Source organism: Tauraco erythrolophus, chromosome 2 (genome assembly GCF_009769465.1).
Source record: "Tauraco erythrolophus isolate bTauEry1 chromosome 2, bTauEry1.pri, whole genome shotgun sequence".
Classification (NCBI taxonomy): domain Eukaryota; kingdom Metazoa; phylum Chordata; class Aves; order Musophagiformes; family Musophagidae; genus Tauraco; species Tauraco erythrolophus.
The window spans coordinates 5,904,472-5,928,655 of record NC_141466.1 but is presented as its reverse complement, the minus strand read 5'-3'; the positions used below and the strand labels follow the sequence as shown (position 1 = coordinate 5,928,655).

The 24,184-nt window shown below is 42.3% G+C and overlaps 1 protein-coding gene across 1 annotated transcript; it reads right to left on the bottom strand.

Annotated features, from left to right (window-relative positions):
- Positions 1 to 9,999: 9,999 nt before the first annotated feature.
- Positions 10,000 to 20,655, bottom strand: IL20RA (interleukin 20 receptor subunit alpha). The gene is made up of 6 exons (XM_086632047.1): positions 20,567 to 20,655; positions 17,045 to 17,223; positions 16,200 to 16,375; positions 14,439 to 14,583; positions 13,756 to 13,895; positions 10,000 to 10,938 (listed from the first exon to the last, which is right to left on the bottom strand). Exons 1-6 carry the CDS (start codon positions 20,638 to 20,640, stop codon positions 10,000 to 10,002), a joined length of 1,653 nt encoding a protein of 550 aa, XP_086488173.1. The 5' UTR covers positions 20,641 to 20,655.
- Between the last annotated feature and the right edge of the window lie 3,529 nt (positions 20,656 to 24,184).

The window sequence follows — 24,184 nt, the reverse complement described above, 5'->3', positions numbered from 1 at the left end:
CTTAAAACGCTAATTTTTAGGAGAATCGGTAGTAACTTGACCTGATCGCTGCACAAACTACAGTTGATAGGTGAGATGGTTTTGCTTTTATAGGAGGGACTTCAAAACAATCACAGGTATTAAGAAGACACCTAATAATGGGAGATCTGCATTGCTGAATGCTACAGAAATGTTGGGAAGTTATCCAGTGTTGGAAGAGTGCTCCAGGCATTCCGAATAAAATCTTCACTTTCTATTTTCATTCTTCATTGCATCTTCCATCAAACATAGGACTGAGCCCCCTCTCATGGGAGAAGGTGGAGTTTCTCTTCCAAATACTCCAGTCTCTGGCAGGAGTGTCCAGTGCTCAGTGCAGTCACTGAGGATTTCGAATCCTGACCATGCTGCTTTTCAGACTCTCTAGCCCTGGCAGAAGCGATGGATCTCTTTCTCTTTCTCACTTTTCATGTGGTGTTGAGAAGGAAGCTGGCAATTTGGCAATGCCTTCTAAATGTCCTGCTTGCTTGGTTGACCAGGATGCACACTGGATCTGAGAAAAGCACTAAACCATCAAGATCTTGCTGAGATTTCCTTTGAGGTTAACTAGGAAAAGAGAACTGGTATTAAACTTAACAGAACAGAGGAAACACAGCATGGCGCATGCAACAAGGTAGAACTTCTACTGCTATAATAGTGTAACGCTGCCAGGAGAATGGAAAAAAATAGAGCATATAGTATTCAGACCTAAGGCCAGCTGAAGCGTAATGATGTCGCACAGCCATTCTGCTCTAGAGGGAGGTTGGCTGCTCTGTGTTGCCTAACCTTGGGTCAGCTTATTTTTGTTAACGGTATCGATAAAATCTTGGAAAATAGGAGTATTTTTTACTACCCCGAATTTTGAAAAATGAAAGGTTTTGAGAGGCATGCTTAGATCCAACTTGTGTTGATTATGGAAAGGTTTCTATTAAAGATAATGGTGTAAGTCAGGTAGAACTGGTCCCTCCTGAGAGACCTGTTTATGAGAAATTTATTAGTTGGCATAATGGAAGAGTCTTTGCCACACAAATCAATTGTGTCTACTAATTGGGTAAAAGGTGATAGTCTTGCCACACCTCGGTGTGTTAGATCGGAACGTGTTTACAGAAACCTGGGACTGTTTTGAAAAGGGCTTCGAGGTTGGGTCATTCTGACACCTGCGTTTTTGATAAACTAGAAGTACAACTATCCTAAAAGATCATCACGAAATACCTACGTAGGCAATGAGAACTTAGGGATGTTGCCAACACAGGAAGGACACAAATGGAAGCAGATTAACTAGTGGTGTAAGGTACACCAAGGGTATTGTGCACTGCCCATCAATAGATGAATACAGTAGATGGTTTGGAGGGGTTTTTAGGTTCATGCTCACATTCATGCCTACAAGAAAGATGGGGAGAGGCTGTTCAGGAGGGCCAGTTGTGATAGGACAAGGGGTAATGGTTTTAAAATAGAGGGAGGTAGATTCAGGTTGGATATTAGGAAAAAATTTTTTACCATGAGAGTTGTAGAACACTGGAACAGGTTGCCCAGAGAGGTGGTGGATGCTCCATCCCTGGAGACATTCAAGGCCCGGTTGGATGAGGCCCTGAGCAACCTGATCTAGTTGGAGATATCCCTGTTCCTTGCAGGGGGGTTGGACTAGATGACCTTTGAAGGTCCCTTCCAGCCCTAACCGTTCTATGATTCTATGATTCATGTTTTGAAAGGCATGGGATCAGTTTGCTGACAAACCTTTGCTTCCTCAGTAGGAGAGGAGCTTACAGACCAGCTCACTGCTGGTTCCAGAGCTTCAGCAGAGCAGGTGGCACTGCTGTAGGTGACATTGCTGCAGGTGACACTGATTCAGGCACTTTCTCAGCAGCTGCAAAGAACTCCTTTAGTGAGCAGGAGACTGAGCGAAAGGAGCAGAAATCAGATTTCCTCTCACTACCCCTATTGTTCCCTGGAAGTATCTTTGCTTGTAATCCTTGCAGAAACAGTTTGAGTGCCAGCTCCAGGCAGAGGCTAAACTTGTAGCTATAATTAATTTGGAGCCCTTTGCCAAATTCTTTCATTACTGCATATTGAGAATCCCAGTAGGTCAGCGCTGGGATGTAGGCACTCCCATTTCCAGGTGGCAACAAGTTCCTGCCCAAAAGAAGAGGGTAGAATGCTCCTGCCATTGCCTTGGGGCAGGCGCAGGGCTTCTCTGTTCATCTCCAGCATGATTAAATTCCTGATTCCCTCAGAGGGAGAAAAAAAAAAAAATCACTCAGAGGGTGGTGAGGCACTGGAACAGGTTGCCCAGAGAAGTTGTAGATGCCCCATCCCTGGAGGTGTTCAAGGCCAAGCTGGATGAGGCTTTGGGCAACCTGGTGTAGTGGAGGATTTCCCTGCCCATGGCAGGGGGGTTGGAACTAGATGATCTTTGAGGTCCCTTCCAACCCAAACCACTCTGTGATTCTATGACTCAGTAGAACAGAAAACAACCCTTAAACACCTTTTACTATTTTCCTTTGCTCTTTGGCAATGCACACATCTTTACTGCAACCAACTGTGCTGCCTGACATTAATTTTACTGGTTATCCCTGAACAATATCCTCCAACACAAGAAGGACATGGAGCTGCTGGAGCAGGTCCAGAGGAGGCCACGAAGATGATCTGAGGGCTGGAACACCTGTGCTATGGAGACAGGCTGAGAGAGTTGGGGCTGTTCAGCCTGGAGAAGAGAAGGCTCCGGGGTGATCTTATTGCAGCCTTTCAGTACTTAAAGGGGGCTACAGGAAAGCTGGAGAGGGACTTTTTACAAGGGCATGTAGTGGTAGGACAAGGGAAAATGGCTTTAAACTGAAAGAGGGCAGATTTAGATTAGATGTAAGGAAGAAATTTTTCACTCAGAGGCTGGTGAGGCACTGGCACAGGTTTCCCAGAGAAGTTGTGGCTGCCCCATCCCTGGAAGTGTTCAAGGCCAGGTTGGATGAGGCTTTGGGCAACCTGGTGTAGTGGAGGGTGTCCCTGCCCATGGCAGGGGGCTTGGAACTAGATGATCTTTGAGGTCCCTTCCAACTCAAACCATTCTATGATTCCATGGTGACATACTGGTGAGGGGAACTGTGAGCTTAGCAGTGAATGCCTGGCACTGGGGAATGGGGAGCTGTGTTTTGTCCTCTCCTCCCCACGCTTACTATATGATGATTTTCAAGCCAGTTTAGCCTTTCCATGTATCAGTTTCCCCGCCTGTAATATTGGAATAGCAACTCCTCTTTCTTTGTATTTAATAACTGTAAAATGCTTGGAGAGCGTGGAATACGAACAGAAATAAAAATCAAGGCCAAAATCAAAATACACAAATGAAGTATTGAAGCACTGACTTTCCTAATCCGTAACAGTCAAAAATGCTTAAATCTTTCGATCTGTCACACTGAAAGAGTCCAGGTATTTTTTAATGTTCCCTGCTGATTTCAGTAGGGGATCCTGCTGAACATTTTCCTCCGCTCCCACCTTGCAGTGATGTAGAACACTGGAACAGGTTGCCCAGAGGGGTGGTGGATGCTCCATCCCTGGAGACGTTCAAGGCCCGGTTGGATGAGGCCCTGAACAACCTGATCTAGTTGGAGATATCCCTGTTCCTTGCAGGGGGGTTGGACTAGATGACCTTTGAAGGTCCCTTCCAGCCCTAACCATTCTATGATTCTATGTGATCGTTGAGAATTTAGAAACTCGAAGCAATTTCTGCCCTGATGCTGGGCCACCACGCTGCTCTCAGCATGCCGACTTACTCTGGACAGCTGGAAGATGTTGTTTCTTAGTGCCAGTTTTTGGAAGGCAGAGCTGACGATGCGTGTTTACGGCACAGGCTGCTGCTGCTAAAGCCAGTACCTGGGCGAGCTGCTGTGCAGTGAGAACTGTTCCTGGCACTATGGGAGACGCTGCAGCAATTTCAGATGCTAGGAGGCAGCTTTTGCTGAAGCTGCTGCCAGAGATGAGGAGCAGTGCTAGCTTTCTACTTGGGTGAATAACTCCTTGTAACTTTGAAGAGGTTACAAGTCAAGCAGAGTGAGACCTAGGAGGCTATCTTGCAAGCGATGCAGAATTAAGACTGTTCCCTTTCTGCCGGTTTCTCAGCTTGCAGAGAACGTAAAGTGTTGTAAAGAGCAGTGCCAAGCAACATGCATTCAGAGCACACTGCAACGTGTGTCTTCTCTCAGCCAGCGAGGGTTTTCACAGCTATGTTGAGGTGCGGAAACAGACTCCACAACTTGGAAAGTTGTAAAGTAGGTATGTTTATTGCAGCGCTGGGTGCACGGGGGATCGCTCCACCACAAACGTGCACACCCGCCGTAGCAGTTTTCTTGTATTTATACAGACACACTCATCACCCCCTCCCCGAAAAGGGCAGTCTCTCCCTGGAGATCATTTCCATAGCCCCTGCCTCAGGATCCACCTCAGGCTCCTCCTTGACATGCCTCCTGGTGGTCGTGGGCAGGGGTCTTTGGGATGAAGGCCGTAGGTCTTCCTCGCTGTGTGTTTTTCACTTCTTCCCTAAATCTCTAAAATTCTTGTTTTGGCTGGGCCCGTAGAGCCAAACCGTTTCCCTGGCCTTGAGTGGACACCTGGCTGTCTCCTACTTGTTATTGCTTGAAGACAAATGTTAGTTCTCGTTAGTCCTTATCTCTCCTCTTTGTCTGTTTTTCTCCCTATGGGTCATGAGTTACAACCTTGCCATCATTTATTTTGTCTCTCTTACAGGCCTTCTTTTTGGGTAGTTAGTGTTTCAAAGCAGGGATTAGTATTTGATAACTTCTAGCAATTCACAGAGCTATTTCACAGAGCTCTGTATTTCCCAGAGTCTTATGCCTATTCTTATCCCTATCCATAGAAATAATAGCTAATATAGTCTTATGTAGTCTTATGCCTACTCCTATACCTATCCCCGTATCAATGTGGTGCTAAGGAGCAAGTCCTCCTCTTAAAACCTCACTTAGTCCAGGAAACTCTGTCTCAGCTAAACTGGAGGTTTTAAAAAACAGAAGTCTGTACTTTTTGTTCTTTTTTTTTTTTCTTGTACCAGAAAGGGAAAACACGGTGAGAAATTGAGACCAGCTTAGTGTTACTGCCAGTACAAATTACCAAGTGTCTTTATGGTTTCTAAGTGACACTAAACATGAAAATGACTTCCTACACTTACTGCTATGTGATCCTGGGCTGATGAAGCTTGAAACCACTACGCAAAACCAAAGCAGAAAAAACTTGAGCTGTTGCTGCCTCTTCCTATTATGGAGAACATTCGTATTTTGAATGGACAATGGGAGATAGCTGAACAGGTTTAAATCTTTCACTTTGCAAGAATCTGTCATGTCAGACCTAGAAGCTGCAATTGTTCAAAAATCTGGTGCTTGGAATAACTGGTTTTTAACTCCACTGTATAGATGAGCCAACATTTCTTATTTAAAGGGGAAAAAAAGGATTAATCAGTTTCAAAATTTGACAGCGTATGAGCATCATTATACCAGTCAGCGTACTCCCAGGCAAGATATGTGACCCATCTGTTAGCATTATTGTTGTGCTTGTTTGAAAGACCTACAGGCATTGGAGAATTTTCACAGCCCTTGGAAAATAGTCAGTTGTCCTTGTTTGACAATTTGTTTTAAAATGTTTGAACCATGTTGCTGTTCTATTTTAAGTTTCACTTGCTTTACATTCCAATCATTTTGTCTGGTTAAGCCTATGTTTGCAGGTTAGGCTTTATGGAATTCATGACTTAACTCTCTTCTGATAAACTTTGACAGATTTTATCAGTCTCAATTTCAGGAATTCATTCCTTTTTAGGGAAGTGCTAAAGCATAAGCTTAACTTAAAATTTAATTTGAAATCAGTAGAAATTGAGCATGTTTCTGTGTAGTCACTTATTAATAATCTAATTTGAAGTATTTCCTTGTGCAGGATGTTTTCATATTGTGCATTTTCTAGATCCTGAGAATGTTAATCAGATAGCACAGATTTTCCTATGGATATTAAGGTAGGTCCAGCAAGAGCTCTGAAAAACAATGTTCGCTACTCTTTCCAGAGCCCACCTCTCCTAACCACTGCACTACCAGTGTGTTGCAAATTACTGGACAATCACAGGTGCTAATGCACTGCTGGCATCTCCAAAATTCACCCACTTACCCCACAGCGAGCCACTCCAAGAATTCTTTCTGATCCCATTTTTGCAGGGAACATCCTCATCTCAGCCTTGTCTGGCCACCCATGATCCTTTAGTGGTCCTCTGGTGAGGCGATCAGAGAGCCCCATGAAGTCTGGACAATCCAGCTGCTTTGCATCCCATATCTATGTGTGTAATTTGGTTTTCCTTCCAACTATTTGATCATTCCCTTATGCTTCACGTTCCAGGTTATGTATTAGGCACTGATCACGTATTCCTCCCCTGGCTAACCACGCACTGGGCGGGCGCTCCGGCTGCAGTCCTCGTCGTGCCAGGCACACAGGTCACACCACGTTCTTGCCTGCCCTTTTGGGACTTTTCCATCTGCTCGTTCGCATTGTGCAGCAGTTTTTCCAGGGCTGCTGTAAGTCAGACCACAGGGATCCTGCACTCAGCTGCCTGTTTCAGTCAAGAATCCTGTCACTCTCTCTAAGCTGTAGGCAGCAAAACCACACTTACAAATCATAGTTCCTTTTCCAAAACTGTGTGTGCCCACACCTAGCTATCAGTTTCATCGCCATTAGATCTCATTTTGATAGCTAGGCTTCCTGTTTTTCAAGCTTGAAAGAGCATTGCCTTAGCCTTTTATAGCAGTACTTGCCTTCTATCTTCTTGGCTTGGCTTATTTTGTAAACTGGATGCTATTTTTCCAGTAGTGGTCACATCAGCCCTGCAGACACAGGTGAAATTCTATTTTCATGGCCATTGCCATCAAGAAATAGACATCTTTTTGTCCTTGACGTACCGCTACTTAGTTCTATTAATCTCCCACATCATTTCCAAAATAACTGATTTCAAGGCTAGCACCAGTACCCTTATGTTTCAGCATAGTCTGTAGTCTTTGCTTCTACATATATGACCTTGCTTTTGGCTGCATTGTCTATTAAATGTGGCTACCCAAAGTTTAATAAAGTGCAATAAAGACTAGGAACATGTCAGTTCTCTTACCGCTTGGATTTTTTCATGTAATTAATAGTTTTGTCTTGTCTGAAATCTTGGCAGTAGAATTACAATTTTACATGGAAGTATTCTGCTCCTTGCTGACTGTCTTGCTGAAGGTACCATGTCTGATCAGTTTCATTTGTTTACAAATCTTCATTAGAACATTTTAAGGCAAAATATGAGTAACTTTGAGGATATTAAAAATGCCATCAACAATTTACTGGTACTACATTGATGGAAATTGGAACCATTTCTTTCTGCTTCATCAGTTCCAGACCTTGACTAGCTAATCTGGAAAATCCTTTTACATATAAACCAAAGTTAATTTTTACCTTCATTTACTTTTTTTTTTCCCCCCCAGTTTTTTTTTGCTGTGATTATCTTAAGAACATTTTGAAAGTATACCTTATAAATATGAAGGAGAACTGTTTGCATAATCTAGTATCAGTTCTGAATTTAATGCATATTCAGATGAAAAGGAAGCAACACTGAAAGTGCTGCAAACTCCTATTAGAAATATTTTTGTCCAAAAATAAACTATTATTTTAATGCATAAATTTATCATTAAAATGCATCTGTGATTGCAAGAATCTCCGTATCTCATGCCCTGATCACAAGTAATTTTAAGTAGGAAGGCAATGCCTTTTCAAGTACAAGAGAGGAAATAAATGCTATACAACTTAATCGTAACTGAAAAGTAAAATAAATGCGATAAGATGCAGAGAAAGAAGATTACAAGGACCAAAGAACTGAATGAAGTGAGATTCTGTGGTTTAGTTACCATGTTTTCGAATTTTAGTCAGCAATTACTTGATTATTGTATGTTAGGTGTCCTTACATGTAGTAACTGTTGGAGCAAGGCTTGTTTAGCTAACAAAAAAAGCAGCAGACACCAGCAGCTGACAAATAAGGCCAGGGGAAACATAAACCAAAAATAAGGGATAACTTTCTCTTGAAGGAAGGTTGGTTGGCACCTGCATGAAACTATTGAGGGAGCTGGAGCATCCTCATCCTTCCATATGGAAGACAAACACCAAACACAAGTGATTGGTCTTAGGGCAGCAGTAACTGGGTAAAATTCAATGGACTACAGCTAAAAGTAAATGTTTCCTACCTACGAGTTAGAGCCCCCGCATTGCAAAAGACAATTAGGAGATTCTGCACAAAATGGTTAGTTAAGAAATCTTTAGGAAATACTGGGAAAGATTTTGGATGGCTTAAATGAAGCTGGTCGTCATAGAAATTTTGACCTTTTCACATCTCCAACTATCTTTGTCTTTCACACTGAGCTATACTCTCTGCTGTGAACCTCCCAATGCACAAATGCATTGATGTACGTATTTGGGTATAACATAATAATATGTTATATTATATTATATATATGTAATATATAAGTTATATATATAAATAATATATTTATTATAAAAGCAGTTAAGGACATTTTTTACATCAGATAAGGAGTCATCAGCATGAAATATTTTACTGTCGTTTCTGGTTTTAAAGTCTATGGCTACAATTGAAATATGTCAGAGGGTGTATAGTCACAAAAAATGCCAAGGTCACGCAACAAAAACATTACCTGAGAGAAAAGATATTAGTAAAGGTCTTCGCTCAGAAATACACTTTACTATGCACGTAGTTTGGAGGGTACAAGTATTAAACACCATAGAAATTTTTCTTTTTTTTTTTTTTGCTTCTCCTCTCTAAAACCAAACAAATCATTGCTGTTATTTTTTTGGTGTTCAATCAAAACGTCTGTTAAGTAGAAAAGTGACAGATAGGCTTTGAAAAGGGAAAAACAATCTGCCCTAGTAAGTAATTTCTAGAATACCCTGTAAGTTTACTATCCTAAATAAATATCACATGACACGGAGAAAAAGTGAACTTGTATCGCAAGTCCCAGCCAGGACATCAGATAATAAAAGAAAGCCCAGAGGTACATTTTCTGGATCTGCCACGGCAAGCGGGACGTGTCTGAAGAAGCAGCAGTGTGTCTGGGGCAGAGTCCTCTGTCTGAGCTAGTCACCCAGCCTGCCATTAAAGCCATGGGAGAAGAACAGACATGGCAGGACACGAGTCATACAGATGCTGTGCTGAGAGTACCTAAGGCGGAGTGAGACACGGTCCATCCAGTAAGATTGTAGGTGTTTCACTGAATCCCTTTGCGCCACGTTTCCCCCCAGTTTAAAATACAACTAGTGTTTGCTTTCTTCTCCCTTACCTCTTTGGAGCCTCTAGGCACACCTGAGAAAAGAACTGCTGCTGGCTGCACATCTGCGCGGCACAGTACGGACAGGACCCTGCACCTCACACAAGCTTTTCGTGAGAAATACCCAAGAACTTCATGAAGTAGAAGAATGTTTATAAACCAGAAACAAAATACATACTGGAATGCCCTTGACTTCCACAAAAGTCAGCTCAAACCATTACATGCAGCAGGAGTGAGACTTAGAACTAAGACTGCATTGTGTCAAGATACAGGAAACAGCTCAGCAAAATGTCATATTGTTGCTTTTTATTTGCTAAAAATAACTGCTTTCAAATGCCGATCATTTGTTTTGGTAGAAATTACAATGTGAAAATCCTAACAACATCCTCTGTAAAAATATATATAATTTTTTAAGTAGATAATCTCATAATCATCATATTTTACCTGAGGAGTTTATGATGGGAGCTGAAATCACTTACATAGCGTCTGGAAACTGTTATAAATAACATACCATGAATAAGTTGTTCAACTGTGATGGTTCTGAAAACTTGAATACATTCAGATGTGTTTGCTCCACTGAGTCCATCGGTCTCTTTGGCAAAGGAAACAAGATTCTGCATTTTAGAATATTTTAGAAAATTACTGTTCAGTCTTCCATTTCTACGTGCAGTCCCCATTGTTCTTTGAATTGCAGGAGATACATTTCTTGGTCCTCTGATGATTCATCAGATACCTCTTTCTCATACAGTCGAGACAAAATTCCCTCTTCGTCAGGCTCATCATACTTGAATATTCCTTCACACACCTGATTTTCAGAACTGGACAAGGTAGGAATATATAGTCTTCCAGTGTGAGGATCCCAGTCTACTAATATGGTCTGTCCTCCTTCTTTCTCTGTGAGGCCCTGTGCTATTTTTCCCAACTGAGGATAGGATGTCTGCCCAGATTTTTCAGTATCCAAGTCCACCAAGTCGGTATGGGTCTTGCCCAGCAATTCATCTGCTGCATCAACCATCTTGAAATTAAGTTCCTCTATTTTCTGTCCCAAACAAGGGTCTGTTGCCCTTGGCTCTAGTTGAGGGCAATATGGCTGTCCTGTCTTCATATTAATCGAGTCTCCCAAAGCAATCTGTGGCTCACCTAGTAGTCCCCTGGGGGCAGAGGTCTTCTCTTTCAGACCGAGGTCTTCTAGTTTCTGACCAGGACTGAAGTCTTCAGCCCTTACATCATGTTCATACTCTACAGTCCCTGCATTTTTCTGTCTCCAAGTATTCTTTGTTCCAGGCTGGCCATAAGATGGCCAGTTTCCAGTTTGGTCTGCCTCCGCTAAAACATCCTCTTCGTGTGAAATCTCTTCATGTGAAATATCAAGCAAGTGTTTGGTTTCCAGCAATTCTTTTGAAGGCAAATCCTTGCCTTTGCTACCATTGTAAACAGTGCAATAATGGGGACTTTTCCTTTCTGATAGATGATTGGATTCCTGAGATGGCTTGTACTCATCCATGTTAATAGTGATAAGGTTGACCACTATTTTTTCACATGGTATGAAAACCCTTTCCTTGCATTTGTCAGTGTAGTGCCATACCTGGAAAGCAAAAAATATTTTGATTTCAGTGAAGTATATAGAAATACCATCTTGCTGCTTCTAATACTGTCATATATTTTTAAAATATAAGGCTAGGCTAGACTTCATAAGGAGGTTATTTCAATTTAAGGAAGAAGAAAGCTCATCACATAAAACTCCAGGAGCGTTAATATGCTTCACTTTTTTTATTCTATCTGAAGTAAAACTATATTATGAACAGCTCTAATATCCATTTTCTCATATTCCCCATGTTAAAGTTACGGTTAGAAAAATTTTGTCAAAATCTGGTTTTGTTTCCACCAGCACAAATTCAAGTGACTTTGGAGAAAACACTGAAGTTGTCCTTGGGTCACAGATTACAGAATCTATTCCACTCTTTCTAACCAGCGAAGAGGAAGTGCAGTCAAAACCACATCCCACAAGCACAGAGCAAGGTACCATGTTAAGGTATAGCTTAAGGAGAATTAAATCATACCAGGTTTCCTTTCAGAGAGGAAGCTATACAGAAGGTTGAAGTGTAGTGTATGGAGCCCACATTGTGCAGCCTGCTGTCACAGGCTGCTTTTGTGACTCTGTGATAAATCATCTAGTTAAACAATAGGAATCTTTCTGAAATTAGTAATATTTCTGACAGGAAGAAATACTGTATGAGCAGTCACTAAAGGAAAGTGCAATAGAAAAACACAACCTGCAGCTGCACTTCAAGCAGTGCTTTCAAGCTTGAATGGAAGACTAAGACCACTAATTGATGTATCAGGTAGTCTGAAAGCTCCCTCAGGTCAGAAGTGCTGGACCAAAACAAACTGCTTATTCCACCTCCCCGACCACATGGAATGCCCATGTGGAATAGTCTGTAGGTTGGGAAAGCCAGAGAGTGTCATTAAAGTACCAAGTCTATATTCATGTGTCACCTTAACATCAACTGAATCCAGAGGTGGAGAAATAAAAATGATGCTTCAAAGTGGTCATAAAGCGCAATGGACAGCAAAAAAAACCCTCAACATACAAATTATACATTTATTAGAGAAAAAACTCCTGGAGTTGGAGTTTAGTCTGCTATTGAGTGGGAATTTTTCACTAAGTAGCCCTTTACATTCTTGGACTGGAGTGAGCTCTGTCCTGCTAGCTCTCCAAGGAAGACTAAGGTATCTCCCCCTACCATGCCCTGTGTCCCAGGATAAAGAACAAAGAATAAGAGAGAAAGATGTTTTACCAGGGTCTGTAGTGACAACAGGCAACAGTTTTAAATTGAAAGAGGGCAGATTTAGATTGGGTATAAGGAAGAAATTCTTTACTATGAGAGTGGTGAGGCACTGGAACAGGTCGCCCAGGGAAGTTGTGGATGCCCCATCATTGCAAGCGTTCAAAGCCAGGTTGGATGGGGCTTTAAGCAACCTGATCTAGTGACAGATGTCCCTGCCCATGGCAGGGGGGTTAGACTAGATGAGCTTTGAAGGTCCCTTGAAACACAAACCACTCTGTGATCCCATGATTCTGTGATAAAGGTGGTGCCTCGTCAGGTGCAGGAGGTGTCTTCATGCACATCTGAACACACTGCGGCAGTGGCTGCTCTTCTCCTTCTGAACCCACAGCCCCTCTGTGAACATTTCTCCTATCACTTCTGTGCTGCTCTAGATTTCTTCAGAAAGATCAGCATGTTGAAACCAACTCTCTTATATCTCCCACCCCACGGTGTCGTGCAGATGGGATTGCATCAAAGTGTTCGTTTGTTATTGTAATTGCATGTTTATGCTTAAGCAACATGTTTAGAGATAACTGTGAGAAAGCTCTGCTGGGCTCACGAGCTGGAAACCACTAGCGTTTCTTAGACTTTATGCATACTTTCTAAAAATTAACAAACTTTGCAGCTCTAAGAAACTTGCAAACACTTTTACACAGAAAGTGTATTTGGGTTGTGTAAATAACGGAATGTGATTGTTGGTACATTTTTGGGTGTTAGGAAATGGTGTACAACTTGAAAGTATTCTTGAAATTCAGATTAAATTATCTGTATGATGCACACGTGCTAAATTCTTCACAATCTCAATTAAATGGTAAAAAGTGGTAACAGAATCATAGAATCGTAGAATGGTTTGGGTTGGAAGGGACCTCAAAGATCATCTAGTTCCAACCCCCCTGCCATGGGCAGGGACACCCTCCACTACACCAGGTTGCCCAAAGCCTCATCCAACCTGGCCTTGAACACCTCCAGGGAAGGGGCATCCACAACGTCTCTGGGCAACCTGTTCCAGTACCTCACCACCCTCAATGTAAAGAATTTCTTTCTTATATCTAACCTAAATCTGCCCTCTTTCAGTTTAAATCCATAATACTCAATAACAGCCCAAGAAAATATCATGCAGTTTCTGCACAGCTTAATTATATTCTCTTCTTGTTTCTGATTTCAACCAATTAATAACTTTTGTTCACTGAATCTCTACTATGCTTCTTCCTACACCAATTTAGGGAGTGCTGACACCTTAACAGAACTTGCCTCAGTGCACCTCAGACCTTGCTTATAAGGCAATGACTCTTCCCAAACCAACAGCTCTGTTCTGATCTTCATTAGCTCTGGTCATCTTTTCTGATCTGGGCATCTTTTTAGACACAGTTGCTGACTTGAGTTATCACTCTGTTTTTCTTGCATTTAATAACCCTCAATATGATGTTCTTCTGATCTGAGTGGCAACTGCAACTAGAGCTTTTATTTGCAGCTAGCCATGGTTTCCTCCCAGCTGACTGGGAGCCCTGGAAAACACACAGGTCTCCTGTGAGTGCCAAGGTTGGCAGCGACCTCCCACAACAGAGAACACTTACCAGGTTTGTTGGATGTTTCTGTTTGCTGACGTGAGTGTACCTGTGCACACAATAGCATGTCATTGAAATAAAAAGGACAGCAAGCATGATAGGCAGAACGTATCCAAATATGATTGTTATAGTCTCATCTGCTGTTTTATCTGTTAACAAAACAAAAGTTTTCATTGTACTGAGCAACTTGTTAATCTGTTCAGATAGTAATGTGCCACACTGCTTTTTGGATATGGGATGCAAAAGTTTTGGATAAACAAGGAATTGGCAGGAATTTTTTTTAAATGACATTTGAGCTACAGGACAAATTTTTATTATTTTCTAAATTATAAATTAAACTCTGAAAAGAAGTAAAAATCCCTCTCTCAGTTCTCCTGTTGCTAACTTCTGCTCCATGAGACTGACCCAGCTCTGCCACTCCCAGACCTCATTCAAGGAGAAAAAATACTCTCCATTCACTGAGACTCAAATATCCTTTTCTTCAGAGGTACTGTCATACCTTCCAGTCAGTAGACCCCAGCTATGTTTTATTAAAGGTAAGGATTTTTTCCATCAGTACAAATGCACAGAGAGGAGAGAAATGATGCTAGCTTTTCACTCTCAGAACGGGTACACAAAAAACTTACAAACTCAATTACTGTGTTTTTTTCTAACTTGCATCTTCTTTTTGTGATTTGCCAGTTTACACATACCTTTCAAAGTAGTAATGCAATATTCCTTAGAGAACCCACTGTGCAAAAGTGGTGTGGTGACATATATCTGTGCACTGACGCAGTAAGCTGTTCCAGGCTGTAACCAGGGCACGACCAAAGTGTTGTTGCTGATGGAGAAGAACCACTGGAAGACATAAAAAAAGGAATATTTCCCCCCTTACCTCACTTACCAAAATGTAAAAATCTTATATACAAAGTATGTCATAAGGACACAAATTTTCTGGAAAGAATAATGATACTGTAAGAACTGCCAGCTGCACCCTTTTTTCAAAATACAATTAGGTCACGTCCTCTTTGAATATTTTATCTTCTGTCTAATCATTCTTCTACCACTACTGAACAATTCTATGTTTTATATGAAGTAGGACCGTGTACTACCACTAGCCACACTTTCATGCTGATGTTGCAATAGAGCTAAAGTATCACTCCAGCCCTGTCCTGCCACCTAGGCCAATAAAATTCACAAGGTGCAGTTCCACAAAATGTTTCAAATTGGGATGTTCTGGTAAAGATAGGAGTCTTAGAATAATGGGTGTTATGTAGACATTGGAATCCAAGGTAAAGTAATTGCTCTATGTCAAGCATCTTTATTACAAAACAAACAAACAAAAAATCCCCCAAACAAAAGAACTTTTGTATACCTCTAATTGCTAATCTTGATATTTTAATATTTCCTTTGAAAAAGGTGACCTTTTTAGTGTAAAGTCTCTGTTTCTTTTAAGGAAATTCAGAGATCTGCCAGATAGAAATTGCATCTGGAGGACAGGGAGAGAAGAATGAATGCTTTTGTAACTGATACTGAACTCTTTCTCATCTACCGTGTTTATGATGGGAACTACTACTTGGTAATGAAATGTAAACCTGCAGAGACAGATAAATGAGGATGTTCAGATGTGGTGACAAAGGATGCACTTTGTCACGATGTATTGCGAGTATTGCCAGTAGACTGACTGGCTGGGGAGCAGCCCTGCCGAAGAGGACTGGGGACAGGCAGCAAGCTGAACGTGAGCCAGCAATGTGCCCTCACAGAAACGGAGGCCAACAGTATCCTGGGCTGTGCTAACAGGAGAAGAGGCAGAAGATGGAGGGGAGGGATTATTCCTCTCCACTCAGCACCCATCAAACCACATCTCGGATACTGTGACAGATTTGTTCCTCCCAATACAGAAAGGATTGACAAACTGGAGTGAGTTTAGCAGAGGATCACCAAGATGGTTGGGGCTGGAGCACTTGCCCTCTAAGGGGAGGCTGAGGGACTGGAGTTTGTTCCACTTGGGGAAGAAGGGATGGCTTCAGGGGGACCCAACAGCAGCTCCCAGGATGGCCCAATGAGGTCATCAAGAAGATGGAGCCAAGCTCTTATCAGTGCTGAATGGTGGGAGGATAAGAGACGATGGACATAAGTTCAAAAAGAGAGGTTCAGATTGGATATAAAGAAACACTTTTTCCCTAAGAGGAAAGTCAAGCTGTGTAACAGGTCGTGCAGTATCCATCCTTGGAAGATTTCAGGATGCAACTGGACAAACGCTGAGCTACCTGGTCTGAGCTCAAAGCTGATCCTGCTTTGTACAAGACTTTGGACTAGAGACCTCCTGAGCTCCCTTCCAACCTGAACAATCCTACAGTTCCAATAGGGCTATCAATCCTATTTTGATCCTTGCTGTCAGGGACAAAGGGCATTTCAAGAAGCACGGAGCACAGATTTAACAGATGCAGTTCTCCAGCCTTGCCAAAGCTTACCCGCTTCTTTGTTTTTTTGTTGAGGACGGACACGTTGTATTGCAGGCCAGGATACACTTGAAGCAGAGATACAGATTCTCCCTCAGGACTTCTCTTCCACATCTCAGGAGCAGTCAGGATGATTGAAATAGATTTCTCCGTAGAAGACACATTTACCATGGGTGGATCAATTTTAGCTGGAAAAATGAATGTGTACAAAAAGCAGTCAAATGCAGCAGAGGCACACTGATTTGACATGTAGTTTCTTTAAGTAGAGGATATTAAATTTTTGTAATGTTTTGAGGAGTCTAAGTAGGACTTCAAGCAATTCATTTATATTGGTAGAAAATTATCTTATCAGATAACTAAGAGGATCTTTACAGTGAGAAGGTGAACACTGACTTGGAATTTTGCCTAGAATTCCTGTGACTTTGCAAGATAAACAACCTTGAAACTCAATTTGCTAAAACAAGCTAAATTACCAGTATGTTCTCAGATTATCTGGCACAGATAAGAGCTATTGTGCTCCAGAGTGTTGTTACTGCTGGGTTTAATAGAGCCTTTTCAAAATCAGACTTCTTTATACTGTGGATGTGCCACAGCTTTTATTTGCCTTGAGTAAAACTTTACCATAGCATAAAAGAGTATTCAGTGTATATAAGACTGTATATGTAACACATACGTATCCAAATTCAAATACGATTATTTCAATTACTTCTGCCAAAAGCATAAATGTGAAACAACTGCAAAAAAATCTAAAGTCACGTTAAAATTAAAATATCACACGCGTGAAGGCACGTGCAGTCTGAGCACACAGTATTAGTCAAGGCCATTGAACATCTGGTTGTGTGATGAGCTTTCCTTACTGTCTGTCAGAGGGTTGAATCGTGTGGTCTCCATCCAGTCAGAGCACATCCCATTTAGGAAGGCTTTAACGCTTGCGTAGTATTGTTCTTCATAGTCGGAGGTCTCGCTGGAGAGGTCACACCATGTTCTGTTGATATTCCTGCATTCTGGCTTTCTAATCCACTTGCCAACACCGTATCTATATTGAAAAAGAAAGAGAAAGGAGCTGTGCAAAAGCTATTGCTATGATATTAGTCACCTGATAACACAGCACAGAAACTGATACTGCGGCTGATAAAAAAGTTTGCTTGTTTTGCAGAAATCTGCAATTTCAAGGAATTCCCAACTTCAGCTGAGATAAAACACAAGATTTCCACAAGTTTTTAATGAAAAATAAATCAGAGTAGGGCCTATCCAGAACAGGCCATATAGAATCATAGAATGGTTAGGGCTGGAAGGGACCTTCAAAGGTCATCTAGTCCAACCCCCCTGCAAGGAACAGGGATATCTCCAACTAGATCAGGTTGCTCAGGGCCTCGTCCAACCTGGCCTTGAACGTCTCCAGGGATGGAGCATCCACCACCTCTCTGGGCAACCTGTTCCAGTGTTCTACAACTCTCATGGTAAAAAATTTTTTCCTAATATCCAATCTGAATCTACCTCCCTCTATTTTAAAACTATTACCCCTTGTCCTATCACAACAGGCCCTCCTGAACAGCCTCTCCCCATCTTTCTTGTAGGCCCCCTTGAGGTACTGGAAGACCACTATAAGGTCACCCCGGAGCCTCCTCTTCTCCAGGCTGAACAGCCCCAACTCTTTCAGCCTGTCCTCATAGGAAAGGTGCTCCAGCCCTCTTATCATCTTCGTGGCCCTCCTCTGGACCCTCTCCAACTGGTCCATGTCCTTCTTATGTTGGGGGCTCCAGAACTGGATGCAGTACTCCAGGTGAGGTCTCACGAGGGCAGAGTAGAGGGGGAGAATCACCTCTCTCGACCTGCTGGCCACGCTCCTCTTGATGCAGCCCAGGATGCGGTTGGCCTTCTGGGCCACAAGAGCACATTGCCGGCTCATATTGAGCTTCTCGTCCACCAGTACTCCCAAGTCCTTCTCCTCAGGGCTGCTCTCGATCCATTCTCCGCCCAGTCTGTATTTGTGCCTTTATAGAACTAAGTGGGATGTTACTGATACCAATCTAAGTCTAGTTTTTCTTGTATACATCAGAGATCTCTCAACATCAGTCTCCACAGCTTTAATTTAAACTCTGGACACATGATAACAGAGTCAGAATAACTATTTATACAGAGACAAAGAGTTCTGTCAGAATGGTCAGCGGCTCATCCTGGTGTACAGAGACAGATGATACTCAGGGTCTCCAAGACGACTGGACAGGAGACTACTCATCACTGATTGTAACTTCTCTTTCTAGTTTGAAAGAAAGACTTCACTGGAATACAATGAACTTCAAAAAACTTCTAGTTGAAAAGGGGGCACATACCAGCTACCAACTATGCCTCAGTACTGACCAGCTCTTATACACTAGTAGAAGAAATTAAGATTTCCTTGGAAAATTCCTGTCTGGATTTGCTCAGAAGCTCCTGCTCCTGAAATTCACATTATTAAGAATTCCCTCTTTGGCTGCTAATTAGTAAGGGCATGTGGCAGCTTCTACATGCCTGCAGGACAGTATCACTCACCAGCATTTTCCACCCAGCTCAAGGCCTTGCTCTCTTAAGTAGGCAGAGGCACATATGAATATTTTTGTATCCAGTGTGAGACAGCTGTACCTTTGACTACAGACTCTTGGGTGGACCGGCTGACCTTGCAGAGTCAGTGTAGCTTGTGCTCTCCAAGCATTTTACCTTCTACGCAATTATCCATTCCGTAACGACCAAGCACTCTCCTCTTTTCTAGGAGGTGGAGAAAACAGTCATTTCTAGGCTGTTAGCCCAGCCAGCAAGACCTGGGCAAAAGAGGCTGCAGCAGCAACTCTGTTTTTTTTATTAACCAGTTCAAGTTACAGGAAACTTCTGGAGATCTATGTTTGGTTTAGTGTCATGAAAACACTACTAGATTGAGGGAAGTGTAAATATCAGAGGTAAAGATTGGGAACATTACTTCATCCACAACAACAGTGCTACATCACTTTATAAGCTGAACTTCCAGTACTGCCCTTCAGAATGATCCAGTGCTCTCCTGGTGGGAATAAAGGAAACGGATTCTGGTCCTCACTCAAATTCCGTGATATCCTACAAAGGTGCTGACCTTGAAAATATAAGGGTCTGATTTCAACCACATTACTTGGTTTTCTACAACACTTGATAACTTCAGAGGTTTTTCTCCTGGACTAGAGAGGCTTGTGGGATCAGAAGAAATCTGTGGGGGTTGGGTCTGTTAGAAAAGACCAAGAAAACTCTGGGTGCTGGTAATATTCTATTAAATACTGCATCTCCAGATCTGTTTAAATGTGTACAGAAGGCTAATGTGCACAGATGCCAAACCACAGCAGTCATAGATTCATAGATTTCTAGGTTGGAAAAGACCTTAGAGATCATTGAGTCCAACCATCCCTAATCCCCATTAAACCATATCGCTAAGTAGCTCATCCACCCTATTCTTAAACACATCCAGGGATGGGGACTCAACCACCTCCCCGGGCAGCCTATTCCAGGGGCTGACAACCCTTTCAGAGAAGAAATACTTCCTAACATCCAACCTGAATCTCCCCTGACTAAGCTTATACCCATTTCCTCTTGTTCTATCACCCAACACTAATATAAAGAGCCCTTCCCCTACCTCCCCACCATCTTTTCTCAAGTATTTGTAGGCTGTAATCAGGTCTCCCCTCAGCCTCCTCTTCTCCAGGCTAAACAGCCCCAACTCCCTCAGCCGCTCCTCATAAGTTTTATTTTCCAGCCCCTTGACCAGTTTAGTCGCCCTTCTCTGGACTCGCTCCAGGAGCTCAATATCTCTCTTAAAGCGAGGGGCCCAAAACTGGACACAATATTCCAGGTGCGGCCTCACCAGTGCCAAGTACAGGGGCAGGATCACTTCCCTGCTCCTGCTGGTCACACTATTCTTGATACACGCCAGTATCCCATGGGCCTTTTTGGCCACCTGGGCACACTGCTGGCTCATATCAAGCCGGTAGTCAACCAACACCCCCAGGTCCTTCTCCGCCAGGCAGCTCTCCAGCCACTCCTCCCCGAGCCTATAGCGATGCTTGGGGTTTTTATACCCCAAGTGAAGGATGAGTCCTTCCTCATCCTTCTGTCTCATTTCTCAGGAACGCACCTGAAAGCGTCGATGTTGCATCCTACATTTCTGTCACAGGAAGAGTCTCCTTACAAATTTTTTTAACTGGATCTGAAGTAAGCAGTACCAGAAGTAAAAGTTAAAATCCATATTGCTTAAGCCTAACCCACATTTCAGTTCCCCTTTCTTTACTTTTTAACAGCCCTATCTCGCATAAAGATTTTAAAAATTATTATTTAAAATGCTAAAATAAAAGTCAGTGGAGGATAAAATAAACAAGCCGACTTACACTGAATACTTCACCTTGTAGAGTACTCCATCTCCTGTGCCTTCTGGTGCTGACCAGTGAAGGACATTCTTCATGTTTACAGATTCAAAACGGACATTCCTAGGGTTGGGCAAAGAACAATACAACTCTCCTGAGAAAGAAAATAAGAAAGGAACAATATACACTAAGAATCTGCAAATAAATATGCTTCTAAGTTAACCAAAAAAGACACTTATTTTTAAGTAAGCCATAAAATTCTATATACTGCCTTTCTTATCATTAAAAGCACAAGGTTGTTAGCCATGGAAATCTATTTTTTTTCAAGAGTGTCCCTAGCTACTGCATTCCCAAATTCCATCTGTATGAGTGTGTTTTTTCTCTAGCAAAAATGGCTTTCCCATTTATGACAGACATTGGCATGGAAATATCCAGAGACTGGAAGCTAAAGCTAGAAAAGTTCAGCCTAGAAGGAACAGGCATTTTTAAAATCGTAAGGGTATTTGAATATCAGAACAATTTAACACTGGAAATTGTAAAAACATCCTTGATGCTTCAGCAGAATTCTTGTTGTAGCTGAGTGGACTTCTAAAAATCAAGCCAGGTATTTTTAAAAAGACACGTGGAGTCTCCTGCAAACAGAGCTTTGCAAACAGAAGTATCACTTGACACTGCAGAAGCAGACTGGATGATCACCATAGCCCCAGCGTCATTTCATCATCCATGTTGGTTCTCTGGAAAGTCAGAAGTGAACACCTACTGTTAGGTCACTTGTCTAAATTGCTGTTTATTGCACCAGCTTTTGAAATGAATAAACAAGCAAGTCTGGGGCTCCTAAGAACCCAGTCTCACATATTCCTTATACACACTCCTAATCTAATAAATTTAATGGAGATGCTCACATTGCTAAATTGCTTGCAAAATGGAGGCCTGTGGGGCCAGGGGTGGAATCCCACGCCCCAAATTGTGATTGAATACCCAGCACCTCCTGTCATGAGAGCTTCACCCATGGGAGCCACCCCCAGACCAGCCCTGAAGCTGCAGCTCCTGGGAAGGAACTTTTCATTGCAAGTGGCCTCGAGACCATGATGGGGAAGAGAAAAAGTGAATCTGTGGTTCTTCAACACTTTTCAAAACCCTTTAAGCTCTTCCTCCAGGGATGCAATTCTAGTTCTTAAGATAAGAAAAAGAGATGAAGAAAAGAGGAAATACAGCACAATAACTAAACAGTGGGAACCTGTCTGAATTAATAGTCCTTGACCTTTGTTACTTCCTTAAGCAGACCTTAAGGGTTTTTTTTGTAGTATATTTCACTGTTACTAGAGTAATGGTGTTCATCCTCTTGTATAGGTAATGTATAGTTGCTTTTGTAAGTTAAAGTCACTACCATTTCCCTGATTATCTTGCTGACGTCTAGCTGTCTTTGAGCCAACCAGTAAAAGGTTTTCTGTTCAATACATTTATTAAAACAATCTCCTTGCAAATCTGTAGAGACAAATTACTCTAAACTGCCTCGGTGGAAACTCGGGGTTTCCCAAGCCTTTAGCTTCACGCTAACGTTCAAAACGAACTCCAGTATATGCCTGCATCTGTATCTTCAGATCATAAAGCTGTTCATGGAGGGTATTTCTAATGTTGCTCTCTTTTACCTCTAGCAGTTAGCTAGTGTTCAGTGGCTTTCAAATTTTTTCTAGTCAGAGAACAAGTTTCGCCAGGTATAACCCTCAGGGCAAGCTTCTTTATTTACAAAAAGTAGTAGAAAGTCTCATTTCCTTGAACACAGAAATGCCCAGTGACAGTTCATCTTGCAAGAGCTCAAATTATACTCAGTTATAATGCAATAAAAAAAGTTTCAGAATGCCAGAGGATGTGAAAGCAGAAGAAAGAGGCCTCCGGGAATCTGCCTTACTCTAACATTTGCTTCCAAGTGGGAGATACAGAACCTAGAAAAAAGGTTTTGATTTCCCCCAAAACAAATGTCCTCTGCAAGTGCTTTAGGTGAAACTAATTCAAATGCAAAGATGAAGCTGCCCAAGAGCCGAAAATGTGCAACATCTGTTCAGTAAAATAGAGAAGCTCTTAAACCACTAATGTGCATACTATTAAGAAGAACAAACCAAAACTAGCATTGCATGGACTACAAGAAATCACCCATGCATCAAGTTTCATTCTTTGTACATCCCAGCACTAAAGTCTATAAGGCTTCAGGAAACCTGTCAATTGCATAATCAACAACTAGGAATAAGAGATGTAAAAGAAAAAAAAATGTAAAAAAAAAATCAGAAGTCACATAACCCTGCCCAAGCCCTGAGAAAGGCAACCAGGCAATCCATGTAGAAAGGGAGCGAGGGACTGAGACACAGACAAACTTTCTGCTGCAATTCCCAAGTAGGATGAAATACAACGTAGGTATTTTCTTAGATTGCTGAGAATCAAAGCTATAAAAGGCTTCTCATTAAAAAACAACGAGGAATCATAGAATGGTTAGGGTTGGAAGGGACCTCAAAGATCATCTAGTTCCAATCCCCCTGCCATGGGCAGGGAAATCCTCCACTACATCAGGTTGCCCAAAGCCTCATCCAGCCTGGCCTTGAACACTTCCAGGGATGGGGCAGCCACAACTTCTCTGGGCAACCTGTTTCAGTACCTCACCACCCTCAATGTAAGAATTTCTTTCTTGTATCTAACCTAAATCTGCCCTCTTTCAGTTTAAAGCCATTGCCCCTTGTCCTATCACTACACGCCCTTGTAAAAAGTCCCTCTCCAGCTTTCCTGTAGGCCCCCTTTAGGTACTGGAAAGCTGCTATAAGATCACCCCGGAGCCTTCTCTTCTCCAGGCTGAACAGCCCCAACTCTCTCAGCCTGTCTTCATAGCAGAGGTGCTCCAGCCCTCTGAGGTTTTTTTTTAGGAAAAAAATAAAAAGCCCAACAAGGAGAGATTTAAGAATAAAACAGAGTTTGGAGGAAAACATGGTATCAAAACATGGATAACACGGTTCAAAACATGGAAAACACGGTTCAAAAACCTCTGGAGGAAAGATTAAAAAAATTCTAGCCCTTAAGCAGCAGAAGATGAGGAGATGTGCCTCTGGTAACTTGAGCTCTGAATGAGGCATCTACTTTGCAGTGGTCATAAAGAACAGAGGAAGATAAACTCTTCCCTAGGTTGGTTCATCTCTCCAGTTAGGATGGACCAGACTGGGTGCATCTCTTTCCCTCCAGTGGAGATGGGGGTCAAGCCCATCAGCCTTGATCTCTGCTTCCTCGGCAGCCAAAACTTATCAGAGATGCACCGTGTCTGGGGAGAAGTGGTGGGGAACACTGTGAGTCTTTACATGAGCAGTATAATCTATCCTCCATGTCCACCACGAAGGAGGAGGAAAAGGAACAGAGTCCAGTTTCCACAAGAAAGGATGCATTGGGAGTAACCCCTTGGGGGAAGAGGAGTGACATGTGAGGACGGGTCACCTGGGAGGGCTGCTGGATGTTTTGAAGGGTAGATTAGAGAATCATCTGTCAGAAATGACACTAATTTAGCTGATTCTGCCTAAGGGTAGTGGAACGGAGTGGGTGATATTGTAAGGTCACTGCCAGCCTCATTTTCATAGATTTCATAGATTTCTAGGTTGGAAAGACCTTAGA

What these genes read in the sequence shown, in the direction of transcription:
- IL20RA (XM_086632047.1), bottom strand. Translation starts at nt 20,640, where the DNA reads ATGAAGAATGTCCTTCACTGGTCAGCACCAGAAGGCACAGGAGATGGA. An exon ending in TTGCATTACTACTTTGAAAG is followed by an intron (nt 13,896 to 14,438) that starts GTATGTGTAAAC and finishes TTTTGTTAACAG; the next exon opens with ATAAAACAGCAGATGAGACT. An exon ending in AGAAACATCCAACAAACCTG is followed by an intron (nt 10,939 to 13,755) that starts GTAAGTGTTCTC and finishes TTTGCTTTCCAG; the next exon opens with GTATGGCACTACACTGACAA.